The 20,770-nt window shown below is 39.7% G+C and overlaps 1 protein-coding gene across 1 annotated transcript in view; it reads right to left on the reverse strand.

Annotated features, from left to right (window-relative positions):
* Positions 1–557: 557 nt before the first annotated feature.
* The window catches only part of LOC141582317 (histone-arginine methyltransferase CARM1-like), a 63,461-nt gene continuing 43,248 nt past the window's right edge, over positions 558–20,770 (reverse strand). The window contains exons 3-5 of the mRNA XM_074390244.1: positions 3,011–3,117; positions 1,900–2,001; positions 558–650 (exon numbers count right to left, since the gene is read on the reverse strand). Of these exons, the coding sequence (XP_074246345.1) occupies positions 558–650; positions 1,900–2,001; positions 3,011–3,117 (302 nt within the window). The remainder of the gene's footprint in view (positions 651–1,899; positions 2,002–3,010; positions 3,118–20,770) is intronic.

Below are 20,770 nucleotides of genomic sequence, written 5' to 3' on the forward strand. Positions count from 1 at the left end.
AAGAAATAGATGATATAACAAAGTGATAAATGGAAATTTTGGCATTGAAAAATATGATAACCAAAATAAAAACTTCACTGATGGGCTCAGGAGCAGAATGGAGATGACAAAGAATAGAAAACCATGTGCAAACCAGCTTCGAGCTGGGTGCCTATTTATCCCTACTTTTCATGCATCTTTCCCTCTGATGTCACTAACTATTGTATAACAATACCATACAGTTGTATATACTTGTACGTGGTTGTATATATTTGTATACAACTATAACTATTGTTATGCAACAATAGTTAGAGAAAACAGAAGGAAAGATGCAACAAAATTCAGTAAGTTAAACCAGAAACAATTGATTAGGTCTCTCAATTCTGTGGGAGGGCTGGGCAGTTTCTCTCCTGGTCTTGCTTGGATTTGTTCATGTTTCTGCATCCAGCAGGAGGGTTGGTTGGAGTAGAAGACCCCAGATGGCCTCCCTCACAGGTCTGGCAGTTGTTGGTGCTGGCTGTGGGCCGAGGTGCCAGAGGTCTCCATGTGACCTCTGAACTCTAGCAGGCTAGACCCCTTCACAGCATGGCCGTCACTGGGTGAGAGGAAAAGTTGTAAGGCTCATTACGGCCCAGGATTTGGAACTCAAACAACATCACCGCGGTCACATTCTATTGGTCAAAGCAAGTCACAAAGCCAGTGCAGAGATAAGGGGCAAAAAATTAGAATGCCTCTTGAGGAAAGAAGCAGCTTTATGACTATGTATGTGTGGATACAGGCAGGCATGATTACCGGGATAATTATTTCAATATCCTACCATACCCTTCCTGGGGAAGTAAGGCTGCAAAGCTCGAAGACCATGGATCTACAATTATTACATCAGTAGACTAGACTGTGAGGTTTAGAGAAGTTCAGCATTTTGCCTAAGATCACACAGCTACTTAAGGAGAAAAAATGAAACTAGATCTCATACTGCCAAGTCTTTGGAATGGTACTGTTGCCTCAGAGATAAGCTGTTTAGTGTTTTGAACAGTTTGGCTATTTAACAGATAGAAGAACCCTGGACAACAGTTGTATAATGTGTTGGCTACCACGCATCATTCATATCCATTTCATGAAGAAAATAAATGCATGCACTTGTGGAGTTTATGAAAAAATTGAAGCAGAGTGTCTCATGAAGAGCTATTTATGACGTAGCAATGAAGTTCCTAAACTGTTCAATGCACCACAACAGTGGATTCAGTCTCTCCAGTTCCTGGCACTCAAAAGCTAATAATTTTAGTGAGATAAATTCACATACCATCAAATTAACCATTAACTAAGTATGCAGTATGGTGTCATTTAATACATTCATTACATTGGCAACCATTACTTCTATCTGGTTATATTTTTATCACCCCCAAAGGAAACTCTGTCACCATTAAGCAGTCACTTCCCATCTCCCTTTCCCTCTCATCCCTGGCAACCACTAGTGCACTTTCTGTCTCTATAAATTTACCTATTCTGATGCTTCACATAAATGAAATCACGTGATCTTTTGTGACTGACTTCTTTCACTTAGCATGTTTTTGGGGCTCATCCATGTTGAAGCATGTATCGGCATTGCATTCCTTCTTATGAATAATACAAATGTGAGTAATATTCATAATATTTCCCATATGTAAATATACCACATTTTGCTTATATATTTATCAGGTGATGGGCATTTGGACAGTTTCCACTTTCTAGCTATTTTGAATAGTGCTGTTATGAACATTTGTGTACAAGCATTTGCTTGAATGCCTGTTTCAATTCTTTTGGGTATACAGGTAGGAGGGGAATTCCCTGGTCATACAGTCATTCTACTAAAGCCTCATCTTTATTGTGGAAGTGAAAAGGCTTTTGAAATGTGTGAGATTAATAACATGCTGCCGACATTACCTTGTCTCTAAAGTCAATGTGATTCTGGATGGCTCTGTGGTAACTGGCTGTCCTCACAAAATCTTGCATCATGTTCCGCTGTTGAGAAATGCAGCCATAAAACTATAAGTGAAAGAGAAACGAGGGGGAGTAAACAACCCACAAAGTCAGCACAGTCATGAGCAGCTAGTTCTGACAGCCACTTTGGTCAAGGCAGACACGGTCTTTCACAAACAGAGAAGCTGAGTCTCCGAGAGACACAGTGACCTGGCCATGTTGGTCCTATATGTAAAGCACAGAATTCTAAGTAGATCCCAGACTTCTGCCTGCTGCTCTACCATCTACTACAGTAGATTCAGGTCTAGATATTGGTGAGATAAGCACTCAAGGCCCCTTCCTAAATCAGCAGTTATGAGAGAGAGTGAGAATAATAGACAAGTTGGGATGGTTAACGCCTACAATCCCAGAACTTCAGGAGATTAAAGTAGGAAGATCACTTGAGCCCAACAGTTGGAGGCTGTAGTGAGCTACGATCATACCAGTGCACTCCAGGCTAGGCAATAGAGCAAAACCCTGTCTAAAAAAAATAATAGAGTCAAGAGAGAAAGGAGCCAGGGCCAAAAGATGAGCCCCATCAGCCTCAACAGGAAAATAGAACTGGATAGAAATTCTGGGGGAGGTGGAGGTGGCACAGAAGGTAGTGATCATGGTAATCCTGATGGAAACAGAGGCAAGCCAGTTGGGTGATGTGGTACCTATAAATCCCTGAACACTGCTAAGAAATATTATCCTAACTGCCATCATTTGGTAGGGCTTCCATATGCCAGGTACCATGCTAAGTGCTTCACAGTCTCATCTAATTAAATTAATGCATCATAACAATCAGGCAAATTAAGTTCCTCAGATGAGAAAGCTGAGGAGATCCAGCAACTTGCCCAAGTCCTGACAATGTAGTAAGTGGCAGAACAGGATTTGAATCTAGGTAATGCTGATGCTGCTGATCTGGGGGCCACTCTCTGAGAACCACTGCAATAGAATATCAATATCTCCTCTCCACCCACCCTGCCCAGGTGTGTTCACAGGCACACCTTGAAACAAATCAATTTATTCCACCCAGGATGACCCTCCTGACCTGGAAGGACTGTGCAGCAGACACTTCTTCTGTCCACCAGCTGAACACTGAGTATTCCTTTTTCTGATTTCGGCATATTTTCAAGGTATTTGCAAACTCGGTGAATTCTGCAAGGATAAAAAGCAGATCCATTTCTTCACCTTGGAAACCATAGAGCTCGCCATTGCACTCTGTAAAAAATTCCACTGTGAAAATATTAGAAGATGAAAATGGCACATTCATCCCTGAACACATACATCCATGATAAGAGATGGCAAGGCAGAAATGGGTACTATTCCGAGCTGTGACACCCTTATTTACACTTGTCAGACATATTTGCATTCAGAAACATCAAGTGAGAGAGCACTAGGAAACAAAGGCAGAGACTGGTCTCCAGAAATTCTCCCAGTGCTCGGTGCTGCACTTACAAAGCTCACAGATTTATACTCAGAAAGTGCTCTAGGGAAGGTGATTGTTGATGATAAGAAAAAATATATATATATACGTATATATATATATATATATATATATATACATATATATGCAAATACAAAAAATAGAATATATACATACATATACACACATATATATATTTACATAACCTCATTCTATTGTCATGACAGTTTTTTCTCTCTCATTCAGTATTATCCAGATATATAGAGAAATGGTAAAATAACTGGGCATATGTGAATACAAAGGAATGCTTTGTCATTTGAGGAAAGAATATAGAAATGAAAGCTCAAAAAATTCCAGAAATGATATTGCTGATAGATGACACAGTGTTCACAGTGGCCAATTCCTGTGACTTCTGCCTCAGCGACGTCTCCTGAATCCCATCCAGTAGTCTCTGCTGTCTGCAGCCTCTTTCCACTCCACCACAGGCACTGTAATCAGGTCTCTCCCTTATATTATAGGCTTCGCTGGATCCCTAATGCCCACACACACTTGGTTCATGATAAGCTCTGGTCCCTCACATTCTAGACCCAACCTAGATGTTCTAGATGATCCTGTCCAGTAACCTCTATGCCCTTTCCAGAACCCTCTCTATGCTCTCTTCCTTAACACATGAGACCCGCCCTATGGCCTCCATGCTTTCACCATGCTAAGCCACTTATAAATTCCCACATCAACCCAGTCCTAGCCAGGCAGCTTGACTTTGAATCCCCCTATTTTTTCTGTTACATTGTCTTTTGACATCAAACTTCTATTCAACCTCCCAGACTCTATTCAACTAGTATTTCCTTACTGCTGTATTCCGGAACATCATAGACAGAATCAGTTGCTGTAATAGAGTGGATCTCAAACTCAGCCCTAGATCAGAATCACCTGGGAAGTGTTTTAACCTATGGATACTGGTCCCTCACCCTACATCCAGTAATTCAATGTTCTAGTGGTAGGGACAAGACATCTCTATTTTTAAAAAAGCCTCCAAAGTAAATTCTTCTGTGTAGCCAAGGATGACAAACATCCTTCCAATTTCATGTTCTAAGCTTACCATCATCATTCATATTATACTGAACTTGCAGATTTTTAAAAATCCCCATCTCTCTACCCAAATCAAGTTTTGGGGGCACTGTTTAGAGAGTGTCTTAGTCCATTTTGTGTTGCTACATCAGAATACCGAAGACTGGGTAATATAAAGAACAGTAATTAAGTTCTTACAGTTCAAGAGTCTGGGAAGTCCAAGGTTGAGGGACAATATCTTGTGAAGACCTTCTTGCTGTGTCTTACCATGGCAGAAGACAGAGGGCAAGCGAATGCAAGAGCAAGAGAGAGCGGGCCAGACTCACTTTTATAACAACCCACTCTATTGACATTAACCACTTCATGAGAGTGGAACCCTAATGGCTTAATCACCTCTTAAAAGTCACGCTTTTTTTTTTTTTTTTGAGACAGAGTTTGCTTTTGTCACTAAGGCTGGAGTATAATGGCACAATCTCAGCTCACTATAACCTCTGCCTCCCAGTTTCAAGTGATTCTCCTGCCTCAGCCTCCCAAGTAGCTGGGATTACAGGTGGCTGCCACCATGCCAGGCTAATTTTTGGTTTTAGTAGAGACAGGGTTTCACGATGTTGACCAAGCTGGTCTTAAACTACTGACCTCAGGTGATCCATCCACCTTGGCCTCTCGAAGTGCTGGAATTATAGGCATGAGCCACCATGCCCAGCCAGAAGTCACAATTATTAGTACAATCACAAAGGCAATTAAATTTTAATATGACTTTTGCTAGTGATACTCAAATCATACTAGAAGTTTAAGCCTCATTTATCTCAAGTCTCTAGAATATGGTGTTAATGTAGCAGCCAACTCAATAAATAAGTCTGAAATGAAATTCAATACATTTGGGAAATGACTAATGAACTTGGTGAAACTATTTAACTGGAGAGGCAGCCTGTAAGGCCCTGGAGCCATCCCATGTGGGGATAGATCATTTGAAAAAAGATCTTCTAGAAAATAAGCAAGCAAATACATGTAACCACTGCCCCTCCTGCACAAGGGAATGCCCTCTCCTCTAAAGGACCCAGAGAAGGCTAAATGGAGGAGTTCTTAATGGAAATACAGAACAGGGTTAGATTTACAGTATATCTTGAACAATCACTATTTCACCAATGTGTGAGGGCTCATCTCAAGTAATAAACCTCACCTAGCTAATGTTTCCATGTGATGTTTTTAATGAAAACAGGATTCTTTTGTTAAAAATGCATCTTCATTATGGGAATTTCTGTCAACTTTATCTTTTGCAATTATACCCCTACAAAGGAAAGGATCCAAATGATGGTTTAAAAATAACTACAAAACCAACATATTAAAAGTATAAAAAATTTAGAAAAATGCAACAAATCAAAAAGAATAAAATCAAAAGAATAATTTCATTATACACGTGACTATTCTTAACATTTTGGGTATGTTTGTATGTGTGTGTGTAAAAATTCCTCTGACTTAACAAATAATATTGTATTATTTTATAACCAGCACATTTAAGATGCTATGAATAACTTCCTAGGCCATTAAATAGTCTTCTCTACCTCACTGCTAATGGATATATGATTTCAGCTCAATAATGTGCCATAATTTGACCAATTTAGCCACAGGGATGTGACTAAATTTCCAAGCCTCACTCCAAGTCTATTGTATCAGAATGAAAAAACCCAGAAATGTGTCCCTGGTAATTCTGGTGCTAAGAGAGTTTTGAAAATTTCAGTCAATAAGTCAATAAATTATGGCAACATTCCTGTAGTAAGTGGATTGGGAAAATGTGGTACATATACACCATGGAATATTACGAAGCCATCAAAAACGACGAGTTCGTGTCCTTTGTAGGGACATGGATGAACCTGGAAACCATCATTCTCAGCAAACTGACACAAGAGCAGAAAATCAAATCAAACACCGCTTCCCATCCTCTTTCTACAGCTCTTCCACAAAAAAAAAAAAAAAAAAATCAAACACCGCATGTTCTCACTCACAGGCGGGTGTTGAACAATGAGAACACATGGACACAGGGAGGGGAGCACTACACACTGGGGTCCGTTGGGAGGAAATGGGGGAGGGACTGGGGGGTGGGGAGGTGGGAAGAGACAGCATAGGGAGAAATGACAGATACAGGTGAGGGGACGGAAGGCAGCAAACCACACTGCCATGTGTGTACCTATGCAACAATCTTGCATGTTCTTCACATGTACCCCAAAACCTAAAATGCAATAAAAAAAAAATAAATAAATAAATAAAAAGAATATCCTATTAGGGTAAAAGCAATGCCATTTTTCACAGCATCCTCCTACACATAAAATCAAAGTATTGATTGATATTTCTGTTCTCCTGGGATATTTTTTCTTTTGACCTTTCCTTTTTCTTTTCCTTTCTCTCTTTCTTTCTTTTTTTTTTTTTTTTTTTTTTTAAGACAGTGTCTCACTCTGTTGCCCAGACTGGAGTGTAGTGACACAATCTCGGCTTACTGCAAACTTCACCTTTCAGGCTTAAGAGAATTCTCCTGCTTCAGCCTCCTGAGTAGCTGTGATTATGGGCATGAGCCACTACCCCTTGGCTAATTTTTGTATTTTTAGGAGAGATGGGATTTCACCATATTGGCCAGGCTTGTCTTGAACTCCTGACCTCAAATTATCCACCTGCCTTAGCCTCCCAAAGTGCTGGGATTACAGGTGTGAGCCACTATGCCTGGCCTTGACCATTTTCTTTCGCAATTAAAAAAAAATGGTCTATAACTTAACCATATAAAATTCAGAAATGCAGAAAAGCCAAAAAGGAAAAACAATTCCCAGATATAACCACTAATAACATTTTGGGACTTTCCCGGGAATTTTTCTTTACATTTTTATATCTATTTCTATATTATATGTAACAATAGTATTGTACTCTATTAGTTTACAGCCTGCTTTTTTACTATTAACAATATACTGTTAGTGTTTTTATGTGGCAACACCTTTTTTTTTCTTGTGTGAGTCATTCTTTTTTTTAATTGCATTTTAGGTTTTGGGGTATATGTGAAGAACATGCAAGATTGTTGCATAGGTACATACATGGCAGTGTGATTTGCTGCCTTCCTCCCCATCACTTATATCTGGCATTTCTCCCCATGCTAGCTCTCCCCAACTCTCCACCCCTGCTGTCCCTCCCCTATTTCCCCCCAACAGACCCCAGTGTGTGATGCTCCCCTTCCTGTGTCCATGTGTTTTCACTGTTCAACACCCACCTATGAGTGAGAACATGCGGTGTTTGATTCTTTGTTCTCGTGTCAGTTTGCTGAGAACGATGGTTTTTAGGTTCATCCATGTCTCTACAAAGGACACGAACTCATCGTTTTTGATGGCTGCATAATATTCCATGGTGTATCTCTGCCACATTCTCCCTGTCCAGTCTATCATCGATGGGTATTTGGGTTGGTTCCAGGTCTTTGCTATTGTAAACAGTGCTGCAGTGAACATTTGTGTGCATGTGTCCTTATAGTCGAATGATTTATAATCCTTTGGTTATATACCCAGTAATCAGATTGCTGGATCAAATGGAATTTCTATTTCTAGGTCCTTGAGGAATTGCCACACTGTCTTCCACAATGGTTGAACTAATTTACACTCCCACCAACAGTGTAAAAGTGTTCCTATTTCTCTACATCCTCTCCAACATCTGTTGTCTCCAGATTTTTTAATGATCGCCATTCTAACTGGCATGAGATGGTATCTCAATGTGGTTTTGATTGGCATTTCTCTAATGACCAGTGATGATGAGTATTTTTTCATGTGTTTGTTGACCTCATGTATGTCTTCTTTTGTAAAGTGTTCATATCGTTTGCCCACTTTTGAATGGACTTGTTTTTTTTCTTGTAATCTGTTTGAGTTCTTTGTAGATTCTGGATATTAGCCCTTTGTCAGATGGGTAGATTGCAAAATTTTTTTCCCATTCTGTTGGTTGATGATTGACTCTGATGACTGTTTCTTTTGCTGTGCAGAAGCTGTGGAGTTTGATTAGGTCCCATTTGTCTATTTTGGCTTTTGTTGCCAATGCTTTTGGTGTTTTGATAATGATGTCCTTGCCTATGCCTATGTCCTGAATGGTTTTGCCTAGGTTTTCTTCTAGGGTTTTTATGGTGTTAGGAGACTCATTCAACTACACATAAAGCTACAACACTCCTTAACTATCATGTCATTTTGCTCATTTCTCCAATTTGTTCTCAGAGGCAACATCAGAGATTAAGTAGATCTTAATTTCAACAATGCTTTGTGACTATGTTCCCTCAAATTCTGGACCCAACTATTTGCTTAGCAAATTTGATTGAGAGTCAAAAATATCAAGTCTGTTAAGCTACAATTTCCTATATTTGCATTTTTCTCTTTTAAAAAGATATGGACAATATTTACCCAGCTCTAGTTTCCTGGCACCTCCCCAATTCTCTCTGAGTTCTCAGAGATTGCCAGCAGTAGTTTTTGTCACCCATCTGTGAGCTCTTTGAGTCTCTGTTGTTTGGGCTTTCAAAGCCCATGGTAAATTAATTTGTTCAACAAATAATCTTTTGAATATTCTCAACAGTTTCAAGTCTCTATCCCTTGGGGGAAATTCGAGATCTTAATACAACCCAAAATAATGGCTGCCCAATTAATAGAATATATGGCAAGTTGAAAAGTATCATTTTTGGTTAAAAAACAAGATTTTGACTATAAAGTTATACAGCTGGTCTTCTTGTAGAGCTCACCAATTAGCTCCAAAAGGAAAATGTAAAAGAGAAGCTCCAACAACGTTCTGTGTTACACCAGCATCCCCGCACTACATAAATGCCTACAAAATAAGTACTATGCTGGATGTGTTCATTCTACTGTGTTTGATATTTTAAAAATCCAATTTATTACATTATTAATAGTGTTAGTTTGCTTAGGCTGCCTTAATAAAATGCCACAAATTGGGTGGCTTAAACAACAGAAATTAATTTTCTCAAAGTTTTGGAGACTGGGAAGTCCAAGGTCAAGGTGCCAAATGGTTAGGTTCCTGGCAAGGGTTCCCTTCCTGGCTTGTAGTTTTCTGCCTTTATGAATGTGTCCTCATACGGCAGAGACAGCAAGCTCTTGAGCTCTCTCATATCTCTTTTTACAAGGACAAGAATTCTGCAGAACCAAGCCTCTACCTTATGATATCATTTAAACTTAATTTCTTCCTAACTCCAGATACAGCCACACTGGGGTTAGGATTTCAACGTGTGAATCTGGACGGGACACAATTCCATCCATGGCAGACACTACAGTTACAACTTTTTATAATCTTGGTACAGAGACCATATTTAACAAACAAAAAATCACAGCCTTTTGTTTGACAAGTTTAAGATGTATTTATGGCCAGGTGTAGTGACTTACGCCTGTAATTCTAGCACTTTAAGAAGCCGAGGCAGGCTGATCACGAGGTCAGGAGAGCCAGACCATCCTGGCTAACATGGTAAAACCCCATCTCTACTAAAAATACAAAAAATTAGCTGGGCGTGGTGGCATGTGCCTCTAGTCCCAGCTACTCGGGAGGCTGAGGCAGGAGAATTGCTTGAACCTAGGAGGCGAAGGTTGCAGTGAGCCAAGATTGTACCATTACACTTCAGCATGGTGACAGAACAAGACTCTGTCCCCCTCCCCCCAAAAAAGAAATAAAGGTGTATTTATGGGATTGATGGGATTTAGAAAATCAGGAATATCCTGGCAAGTCCAGGAATCATCACCAATTAATTCTTGCCAGTGGGGAATTTTGTCAGAAGAATTTTTTTTTTCACAATTTACTCTCACCTTTATTTTAATGGTTAAATAAATGCATGTAAATTTAAAAAGTGTCTATGATGTATAAAGAGTCAAAAAAATTAATAAACAAATAAGCTCTGTAAAAAGGAAAAGAAACTTAATTGTTGATTTCTCCCCTTTCCTTAGCTACTTTGGAGAACCCAAAAGAAAAGAAACACTAATAACCTTTTCTTCTCTCTTCCTCAGTCCAAAATGGGGGACAGAATTTTGGAAAGGAGAGTGAAGGGCTTTTTAAATTCAGCAGGTAATTTTGCCTTTGGAGAACATTTTGGCGAGGAGTCCTTATTGTTTTTATTTTTATTTTTATTCTTTGGATGTGGAGGAGCATTTTGATCTACAGGTACCATTTATTTGAAGGACACTGTTAATTCTGGAGAGCTGGAATGGTTATCAGAGGAGAGGGAAGAAAGGCCAGCTGTGTAGAATACAAGGAAGTCAAAATGGATGCCCTTCAGCTGCTTAGGGTAGAAGAAGAGGTGCAAAGACATGGATTAGAACTGCTGCTCTGGAATAAAGAGGTCCCTGTGGGGATATGGTCTGGAAGCCTGAGGGCAGTGGGGTGAGTATATAAGGATGGGAGACCGCCCTCAATCATTCATAAAGGCCAAATTCTTCTGACTAAAGCGCACACCATGAGTAAAACAAGAACTTCTTTCAAATGACAATCTACCCACATTGTTTCTAAAAGGAATGACCTGCTGGAACCACTATGATAAACTCTCAGGCTGTAAACCACTGTGTCTTGTCATTCTCTTTGGTCACAAATACACACATGTAATTTTCTATATCATGTAAACGTTTACCAAGGACATAGCAGCTCTATGCTACAGCCATGATTCCAATTGTTTTCCTTCCATTCTCAGGCTTGACTCAGTCTTCCTCCTGACAAACCATTATTTTTCAATTTCAGTATGTATTTCTACTCATGAATCAATACAGACTACTGAGATGTACCATTTTCATTCTGCTCTGTTACTCCTAAAAGACCAGATTGAAGGGATCTGTTTTTGTTTGCTTGCTTCTCTTAAATAGCTGCTATTTACAAGTCATACTGTCTGTGGTGCTTTCCATACGAGGAGTTTATTTACCAAGACTCTAGCGTCTTTCTGTGCCAGGAAAGGATAATACCTGTCTGACTACCTCAGCTGTTCTGGCCACATGTCCCAATATTACACCAGAAAATATACAGCTGTCAATATATTAGTCATGATGTGGATTTTTATAAAAAATGTCAAACTCTAGACATCGCTGCAAAATGGATTCAGGGCTATCTTGAAGAATTTGCGGACAGCTCACTTCAATTCTCTCTAGTCCATCAGCGTGAGCTTACGCAACTAGGCTCTCTTTACTGGGCACTCAACGAAGACAAAGATACCATTTTAATCAGCGTGCAAAGAAGAGAGGAACACTAACCACTTGTCTCATTTAATTCTTCTTCCCCTAGTTTCATGGTCTGAGCATTTTCCCCCTTGAGAGGGATCTGGTTTAGGGTAGATTGCCTTAGGGTAGATTCCCTATATTCCCCATCACTGGGAGACGTGGGATTACACTCAGAACATCATTCAAGCAATGGATGTGATGTCTACAGCTGGAATACTGGTCTTCTTCTCTGTGTCTGCCTCTTATTCATTCTTTGTATAACATATAGGATAATAATTATTATTTTGTCTAGTTACTTCATTTTTTCTATCTTGCTCCATAGAATGTAAGCTTAAAAGATTAAGAGAGTACAAAGACTTATTCACCATCAGATCCTAGAGCTAAGTATGATACCTGGCACATAATAAGAATGCAATAAATATCATTGAATGTGTAAGTAAATGAGTTAATGAAGGCGTTCTTTCTTTTTCTTCCTTTCTTCTTCCTTCTCCTTTTTCTGCTTTCTTTTCTCCTCCTGCTTCTCCTCCTCTCCTTCGACCTCTTTTATCTATTCTTTTCTTCTTCTAAATCTTATTTTTCTTCTTTTCTCCTTCTCCTCCTCCTTTTTAAATTCTTCTTCCTCTTTTTATTTTTCCTCTCCCTCCTCTTATTTTTCAATCCATTTTGACTTCTACCTCTCGGCTGGTTCACATCTTCTAAAGCAATTACCTGAGAATTAGGAGTTTATTTTCTCATTGACTTATTTCTTCCCTAATCATAGGTGTGTAAGCAACTATTTTGGGCTCCATCTATTTACTTAAAAAGCCTAATCAAAATGTTCTTTATGTCTCAGTGGCAAAACCAAATTACCTGATCCATTATGTATTTCAAGTCAAAATCTATTTACTATCTGAACTCCTAAATATGACAATATATTTTTGCTTCTCTTTCTTTTCAATTGATAGGGATATATGTGCATAAGATTGTTCCCATACCTTCTTCATCCCAATTCTCAAAGTTAGATAAACATAAACCAAATTTTAGGAATTTTCTTATACAGATATACTGTGTGGGTTTTTCCAGAGAAAGGCACAGCAATCTCAGGTGGTGAGAGTTGAAGTAGTATAAGAAAATGAATATATTTCAAACATGTATATGAACAGGGGACTTTGGTGCTGAGTAAGATTCAGCATAAGGGTGGCCCTTCTTACACCTCATACAGGTTTTCTTACTAAAGTAGCAAAAAGCATTTAGATATAAAGCAGATTCTCTGAGTGCCCAATACAAATAGCATTATTATAAGACACTGTATGTTCCTATTGCATACATGAAAAAACCAGAAAATTGCACAGCTTCATCAAACTTCAAGCTAATTTCTCCCTTTTAGCTCTTTTGTCTCCTCTTTAAAAAGAACTTGTCAGCAGTCCTTGAAAGCAGCTGTCAAATCAAACTCTCTTAAAACAAAGTTACTTATAAGTTCTAAGAAACTGAATACATTATTTGGGTTTCCTCTTTACTCAAAGCCTTACAATTAGCAACCAGACCTACAGTTCAGAAGTTGTATAACACTTACCTAACACTATTTTCGTCCAACCAAAAGATTGGTGCAAAGCACTGGGTAGGACCCTTGGGAGTATCTTGTGTATTCGTCAAATCTTTCACTGTCAAGAATCTTGTGGAAAAACAATTGAGATCATGTTTTTTCAAATCAGAGATAACTTCATGTGTATCTTCAAAACCAGTAAACACTTATTGAGACAACAAGTAGTGACCTAAACATTAGTAAAATAGTAAGGTTAAGCATTTATAAAGGCAAAGATGGTTTGTTCATTTGTTTGGAAAGCTCCCTAATCTCTGTAGAATCCTGGTGAACTTCCCTTGACTCCCCACCCATCAACAAAGACAGCCCAAGATTTAAGAACTATGTGGTCTCCAATAAGCAGATGGACGGTCAACTTTAATAGAGGAATAATTGACTGAACTGGAACAGAACCAAGATTCTAAGGTATATCTGTGAAAACTCTTTTATTAACAAGTAGTGGAAAACTCAATTATGTATAACTTGAATAGGAGTTTTACAGCTCACAAAACCAAAAAAGGCAGGATTAAAGTTCCATTTTCAAGAAGAGCTATTTTCCAGCTCTCCACTGCTGTGGTTAGGACCTGCCCTCTCACTTGTGTGTGCTCTCACTCTCTTGCTCTCTTTCTTTTTCTCTTGCTTTCTTGCTCTGCATTTCTCTGTTTTCACTTCCCCCTTGGGCAGGCTTCCCCCTCATAGAACAAGATCATCACCAGCAACCCTAAAACAACACTGCTACAAGCTCAGCAACCTCAGTCCTTCCAAAATGTCCCATATTGAGTCTTGTTGAGCCACGTCAAATTAAAGACCCATCTCTGAATCTATTTTTATGGTCAGGGGATCAATGCCAATGGACTAGCTTTGAGCCAGCCTTATCTAAACCCACAAGGAAGACTGGGCTTCTGTTATCAGAAGAAAGGAGAGTAGATTAAAAAATCATGGTTCACTGCTAATGAAAAAGAGGTAGAAACATTATAGACTAGGCTAAAAGAAAGGAACTGGACTGAGAAAATCTGTATGCTTTGGGGGCAAATGGGAAGAAGGCGAGTCATGGAAAATGCCCAGTCAGCTCCTCAGCTTCTGAAATCTTGGAACTTGCATTAGCTTAAACCCAGATTTAGCTTCCAGCAGCAGGTGGTTATGGCAACAGGCTACTACAAAACAATTGCTGGAACATCTCCGGTTCTATAATGTGTTGAGTCCCCAGCGTTGCCAGCACTGTTTCTCTGTCTACATTTGCTAAGAATAGCTGGCACTGCTCCTAGCTCCCGATGCTCTGCTTACACCATTGGACCCCATAACAAACCAGTAGATTAAGAATGAGCTGTTGACCAGGGGTTAACTCAGCCTGAACGAAAAGACTAAGGCACTGTAATCAAAGAGGGACAGGTTCTGGAGCTCTGATGTTGTTGCTGGTGGTTGGGTAATCCTATCTCTTGGTTCACCTGGAATATCTCAGTTTATACCTATTGTCCTGGAGAAATTATCAATCCCACTGCCTTTCACACTCAAAAGAGTCCTAATTTGGATGATAAATGATTGCGTCATCCTGCCTGTAAGTTCATGGAATTGTTGGGGAGGGAGCCACTCACAACTGAGAGAGATGGGGAGACAGAAAGATGCTTACGAGGACACCATGCAACACCTGAGAGCTGGAGACAAAATATCTGCTTCCCCACCATGGTCCCAGGACACTGTCTGTGCCTGATATGCCTTAAATTCCAGGAGGCAGTTCACTTTGATGCCTTTTTCTTTTTGACTTGAGCTACTTTGTATAGGTAGCTTTGATTAAAACTGAAATTCTCCCAATTTACAATAAGGTATTTTTTTTTCTGGGTCATTGCCAGACACTAGAGTTTGCTCAGAGTGTATTATTTTTGTTTTTACTAATGATTTTATATATTTTACTGTCTTACTCATTTCAAGTGCTTTTAAAATCTGTACCATACTTTTCTGAACGCTAGAGGTAAATCAGTCTATTTGCAATTTCTACCACTGTGCTTTAACTAATGCAGTGAAGACCACCCCATACTAATATTACTTAGGATGAAGATGGAATTTGAAACAACCACTTAGTCATTTGAAGGTCACCAAACTTGTAGAAAGACAAATGGTACCTTCATTCACTAAGTAAGGCCAGAATTTACCTTCTGGAGCATTTAACATGTATTCACAGAGGGACTAATTTATGTATGTTGCAGCATGAGCTATTATTCAATTAGTTCTCCTAGCTTCCTGAGGCTCTGCATGCCTCCCAGCAAGTAAAGCAGCACAGGTAAACACCAAACAGGTGGCATACAGGCACATTTCCAATTTGATTAGATTTACACTGTTTAAAAAATGGCATTTGACAACTGAAATCAACATTTTCATGACTGCTTATGCTATACTCCCTCCTTTCCCCTAACAAATAACTTTGGAGAAGCATTAGTGTAATCCAACATAGTATTTAAACAATTGAAATAGCAGTCTGTACCCTCACTACATAATGCTTGGGGCACTTTATTTTACCAAGTGAAAATTTTACATAATAGGTAGACTTCCAAATCTCTCTGGGCTTTACCTTTACACATTATCCATAAATGAATGAGACAAAAACACTTATAAACTCAGTTGAGAAATGCGACAGCTGTTACAAGACAGAGGAAAGAGTATTTTATACCTGGAAGACGAGATTGCAAACCACATAAAAAGACCAGTTTGGATGACAAGTAACTACTTTGTTAGTTTTGCAAGGCGATTTTTAAGGTCCAGCTCTCTTCCCACTCAGACATGGATTTAACAATAATTCTACATGGCTGTGCTACCTAATCCTATTCAAGAAATTCAGCTTGTATTCATTTTTTTAGAGAGCAAAATGTACCCACTGTAGTTCTCAGTGAAGTGAATCTATGATAATTGGCTAAAAGCATGATGTGCATCTGTCTTCTTAGCTGAGTGTCTTTGCTTTTATCTTGTTTTCTCTTTCATATTTATATTGATCGTCAACTGGGTGCAAAATCAGCAGAGGCTAAATCTGGTCTGTAGGAATATTTAATTTGGCCATGATGTGTTTTAAAACTAAGAAGAATGTCAGAGGCAATGTAGATTTCTACAGGGCACACTTGGGTTTGAATTACTGTGTAGCAAAAATCAACGTGAGGAAAGTAGCTACTGAGATCTTTTAAATGGGTATGAGGTCTCCAGTTGCCATAGGTGCCCCATTCTTCTTTGCAACCAGCCCACTTCATGTATTTCCAGGACTTGCTTGGGCCATGTAGGCATTTGGGTCTGTGCCTCCTGTATACTCAAGGCCCCATTATAAAACTTCATGGACAACAAGTCTGCAACTTAAAATATCAGTATTTCCATTCTGTTTTCGAGCACCACAAAATCATAAAAGCTAAGAAAAATGATAACTAAACATATTATTGTCTGCTTTTATCAATCAATTGATGGTTTTATTTTAAATGTGTAAGAGAAGTAGTTGAGTTTCTTGGCAATGGCCTTATTTGGTTATTTTTGTGCAGGTTCAGACTCAAAGTCTAGAGCTATCAGATAAGTTCTGGTGAGTCAGTCACTATCACTTCCAAACGACATATCTGAATATGATACTGTTGACTGACTTCAGCCCTGAAAGTGGGTTTTTCTCAGACTATTCACCTCCCCAACCTTCCTGTATAATTACTGATGATCTATGGCACCCTAGAGTGTAACATCTATATCAAAGAGTGATTCCACTCAGAGAGGATGCCCACAGCACCCACTGCTTTATCATCCTTCCCTAACAAAGTGATCAACCATCTACTCTACGACAAGCAACCAATGGATCCAGCAATAGTTAAATTAGTGCTTCCCGGTTGTCATCCATCTGCACTTTCCACATATGGAATAGGGTATAACATGGTACAAAAGTCAGGGGGATTCGATCCAGGGATATTGGTTATTACTCAATATTTTTATAACCACAACGAGCAGATCTTTTTATATATGCAGCTTACCTGCAGCTTTAACTGCAATCCAGGTCTAGAATGAGTGTCAAATCTACAACTCTTTTATACTTTGATAAAAAGGGATATTCCAAATCTTATCGGGAATGCAGCTATTGAATGACACTGGGTCTAGAATCCTTGACACTTTGGTATGAAGGCACATTCTAAGTCCTATTGCGAACCCATACAAAAATTTTTCTTTCAAACCAATGCCAAGAGAAGCTTTGCTTGACGTATTCTGCCCTCCCGCCACTGCTCTACCTTTTATGGACTCTGGAGATCATGTCAATTCACTTTTCTGCTCAAATGCCGAGATGCTCAGAGTCAAAATCATTGGTTGGCAGTAATACTTATGGGTCCTCTATCTAATGTGCATATTTGCGTCTGAATTTCCTCTTGGCCTCAGACTTGTGCTTTCTATATGTTCTCTAATTTTGAACTTTATCTATTTATATTTTACTTTAGAGATGTGTGAGGAAACTCAAACTCTCTGTGGTAAGAGTTAGGAGAAGGATACATGGATGGATAGATGGATGAATGGATGGATAGATGGATAAACAGATCAGTTGAAAGACTGATCGATTAAGCCCATCAATACTACTTCAAACTTTAACAGAGACTGATTAAATCATGCTGCAATTTTCTGCCTCACTTTCCACATAATAACCCACCCTGCTCTGAACAGCAAACACGAGCACTTTGGAAGCAACAGCCTTGGTCCCATATGCTGAAAGCAGATGGGATCTGCACTGTCTTCACAGTAGCAGCTGCCCAGGAACCAAAGTGAAGAGGAGGAGGCTGGGAGAAAGGAGTACAAGGGGAGAGAAACACAAAAGAACAATCGGGAGTGGAGAGGAGATGCTTCCTGCTGCCAGTCTCAGCCAGGGTCAAAAGCAAACAGACACTCAAGAGTGCTTCATTTAGTGCTATTTTCATACTTATGGTGTCACTTAATCCAATCCCCATTGACAAGAGGTAGTATGATCTCCATCAAACAGATGGAAGAGAGATACAGACACAGTTTGCTCTGAGTCAAACCAGCCAGGCCACTGTTCATTCTGGCACCAATATCTGCATTCCAGAAAGTGGGAAATTCTGAAACATAGGACAATCCTGAGGGGCATGTTCTTCCTTGAAATAAGGTATTTGTGTACCACTTGAAGATGGGTAAAAAAGACGCACACAAAGTTAAGACGTAACATATTCGTGTAACACAAGTAACAGGGAAATGACTTCAGCTTCAACTAGAAAGATTGGCTAGACAGGGAAATGTTTTTTGATCCCAAATATTACAAAATCAAGATAGTAAAAAGTTCTCTGTGAAACTGCAGATGTTTTTCCCTTGGAGCGAATTATTTGAAAACTAGTTATCTATTATTCTGGGTTGGCAGAGTGTTGCCAGAAATTTATGAAAAAATACTCTAGCTGAACTCCTCCTGTCTTTATAAAGCAGGTGTCTATCAATTACACAATGTGTGATTTATTACAGTAAAGCAACAAGAACACCAAGTTTATACCATATTGCACCTTGTTTCCTGTGTTATCTACACACAGGTACACATACACATGTATACACACACACAACACACACAAAGACATGAATTAATCATAAGAGCTATAGAAGTAGGCAGTGCAGAGACAGAGAGCTCAGAGTCTCCCTCTCTTTCTCTCTTGCTAGAAAACAGATAAAATCCACATGCATATATATTATATGTCCATGTGTTATATGTTAATACCTATTTACACATGAGTGCATATGGGCATGCACACACCCTTGTAGATATCATAGAGTAAGCACTTAAATGAGTGTTAGCTTAGGTTGGAAATTCTGTTACATTTTGATAAAGAAAAATGGACATAGGTGTGAATTTTATCCAAGTGGCCCCTAGGTCTCCTCTCCACTGGGGATCTGTTTCTTTCACAATTACCCCACGGTAGGATGGCCCTTTCTGAGTTTTTTCTTTGAAGGTCTAGCATTGAAATTCATACCAGCACTATGGAAGGAAGCCAAAAAAACCAGCTTTTCTTGGAAGGCTGCATGCCTCAGAACAACCTGAGCCAAGGGGGCCAGAGTGCTGGCGGTGAGTCAGCTCCTTATTAAAAAGATTTATTGATCACCTGCTGTGTTCTAGGCACAGGAGTGGGGGCTAAGGAGGGGGGCTACAAACAAAATTAGAAATGAGACTTCCCCCTCAAGGATTATGTGATGAGAGAGAGAGGAGATGGAGACAGAAGAAACTGACACACATGAAAACTACTGCAAAGCAACACGCTATTACACACAAAATGGTTTTAGAATAATTTGTATTCAAAGATCCAGGGAGACAGAGCTCTGTGCATTCCATCAGGGAAGGCTGCTTAGAGGAAGTGAACTGTGAGGCAAAGGAAGAAGGAGGCAGAAAGGAGGAAGGAAGGTAAGGGCTTGAGGCCAAGTTTCGGGTGGTGGAGGGGGATTTGGAGTCACTATGCAGGCAAAGGTGTGGCCTGATTTTCCATTGTGAAAGAACTGGGATATGGAGTTACAGAAAAAATAAAGACTAAACGGAAAGTCGATTTGGCAATGTAATGTTAAATATAAGGTTGGATTTGTCATTGTATGCAACTGTGTGGATTTTTGAGAAGGGTCTGACGGCAATTTTGGCAATTTTCTTTGTGTGGACTTTGGTCCTGCCACGGATATCTTAGCTGACTTTATGATCATGTCCATCAAAATTCATTAGGCTGCAACCTAGAGAGAAGGAATACTATTTCTGGCTTGTTCACCATTATCCAGGACAGTAATTGGTGCATTGCAGAAACCAATCATTCCTATGATGAATAAGAAAAAAAAATCTCCTATTAACTAATCAATTAGTTTATTTATTGAGACGAGGGTCTCATTCTGTCATTTAGGCTGGAGTGCAGTGGCACCATCAGGGCTCACTGCAACCTTGACCTCCTGCATTCAAGCAATCCTCCCACCTCAGCCCCCAGAGTAGGGATTACAGGCATATGCCATCACACCCGGCTAATGGTTTTTTATTTTTAACAGAGATGAGGTCCCCCTATGTTGCTCAGGCTAGTCTCAAGCTTCTGAGCTCAAGTGATTCTCACACCTTGGCCTCCAAAAGGGCCGGAATACAAGTGTGAGCCACCACACCCAGCCATTTATTTAGTAATTAAAACTTAACATATTGTGTTAGTAAGGGTTCTGTAGAAGAACAGGACTAATAGGAAAGATGTATATATGAAGGGGAGTATATTGACTCACACAATCGCAAAGTGAAGCCCCACAATAAGCCGTCTGCAAGCTGAGGAGCAAAGAAGCCTGTCTGAATCCCAAAACCTCAAAAGCAGGGAAGCTGACAGTGCAGCCTTCAGTCTGTGGTCGAAGGTCCGAGAGCCCCTGGCAAATCACTGGTGTAAGCCCAAGACTCTAAAAGCTGAAGAACGTGGAGTCCAGCGTTTGAAGGCAGAAAGCATTTACAACAGGAGAAGGATGGAGGCCAGAAGACCCAGCACGTCTGCTCTTTCCATGCCTGCTTTTATGTTGGCAGCTGATTGGATGGTGCCCACCCAGACGGAGGGTGGGTCTGTCTCTCCCAATCCC

Source organism: Saimiri boliviensis, chromosome 2 (genome assembly GCF_048565385.1).
Source record: "Saimiri boliviensis isolate mSaiBol1 chromosome 2, mSaiBol1.pri, whole genome shotgun sequence".
Lineage (NCBI taxonomy): Eukaryota > Metazoa > Chordata > Mammalia > Primates > Cebidae > Saimiri > Saimiri boliviensis.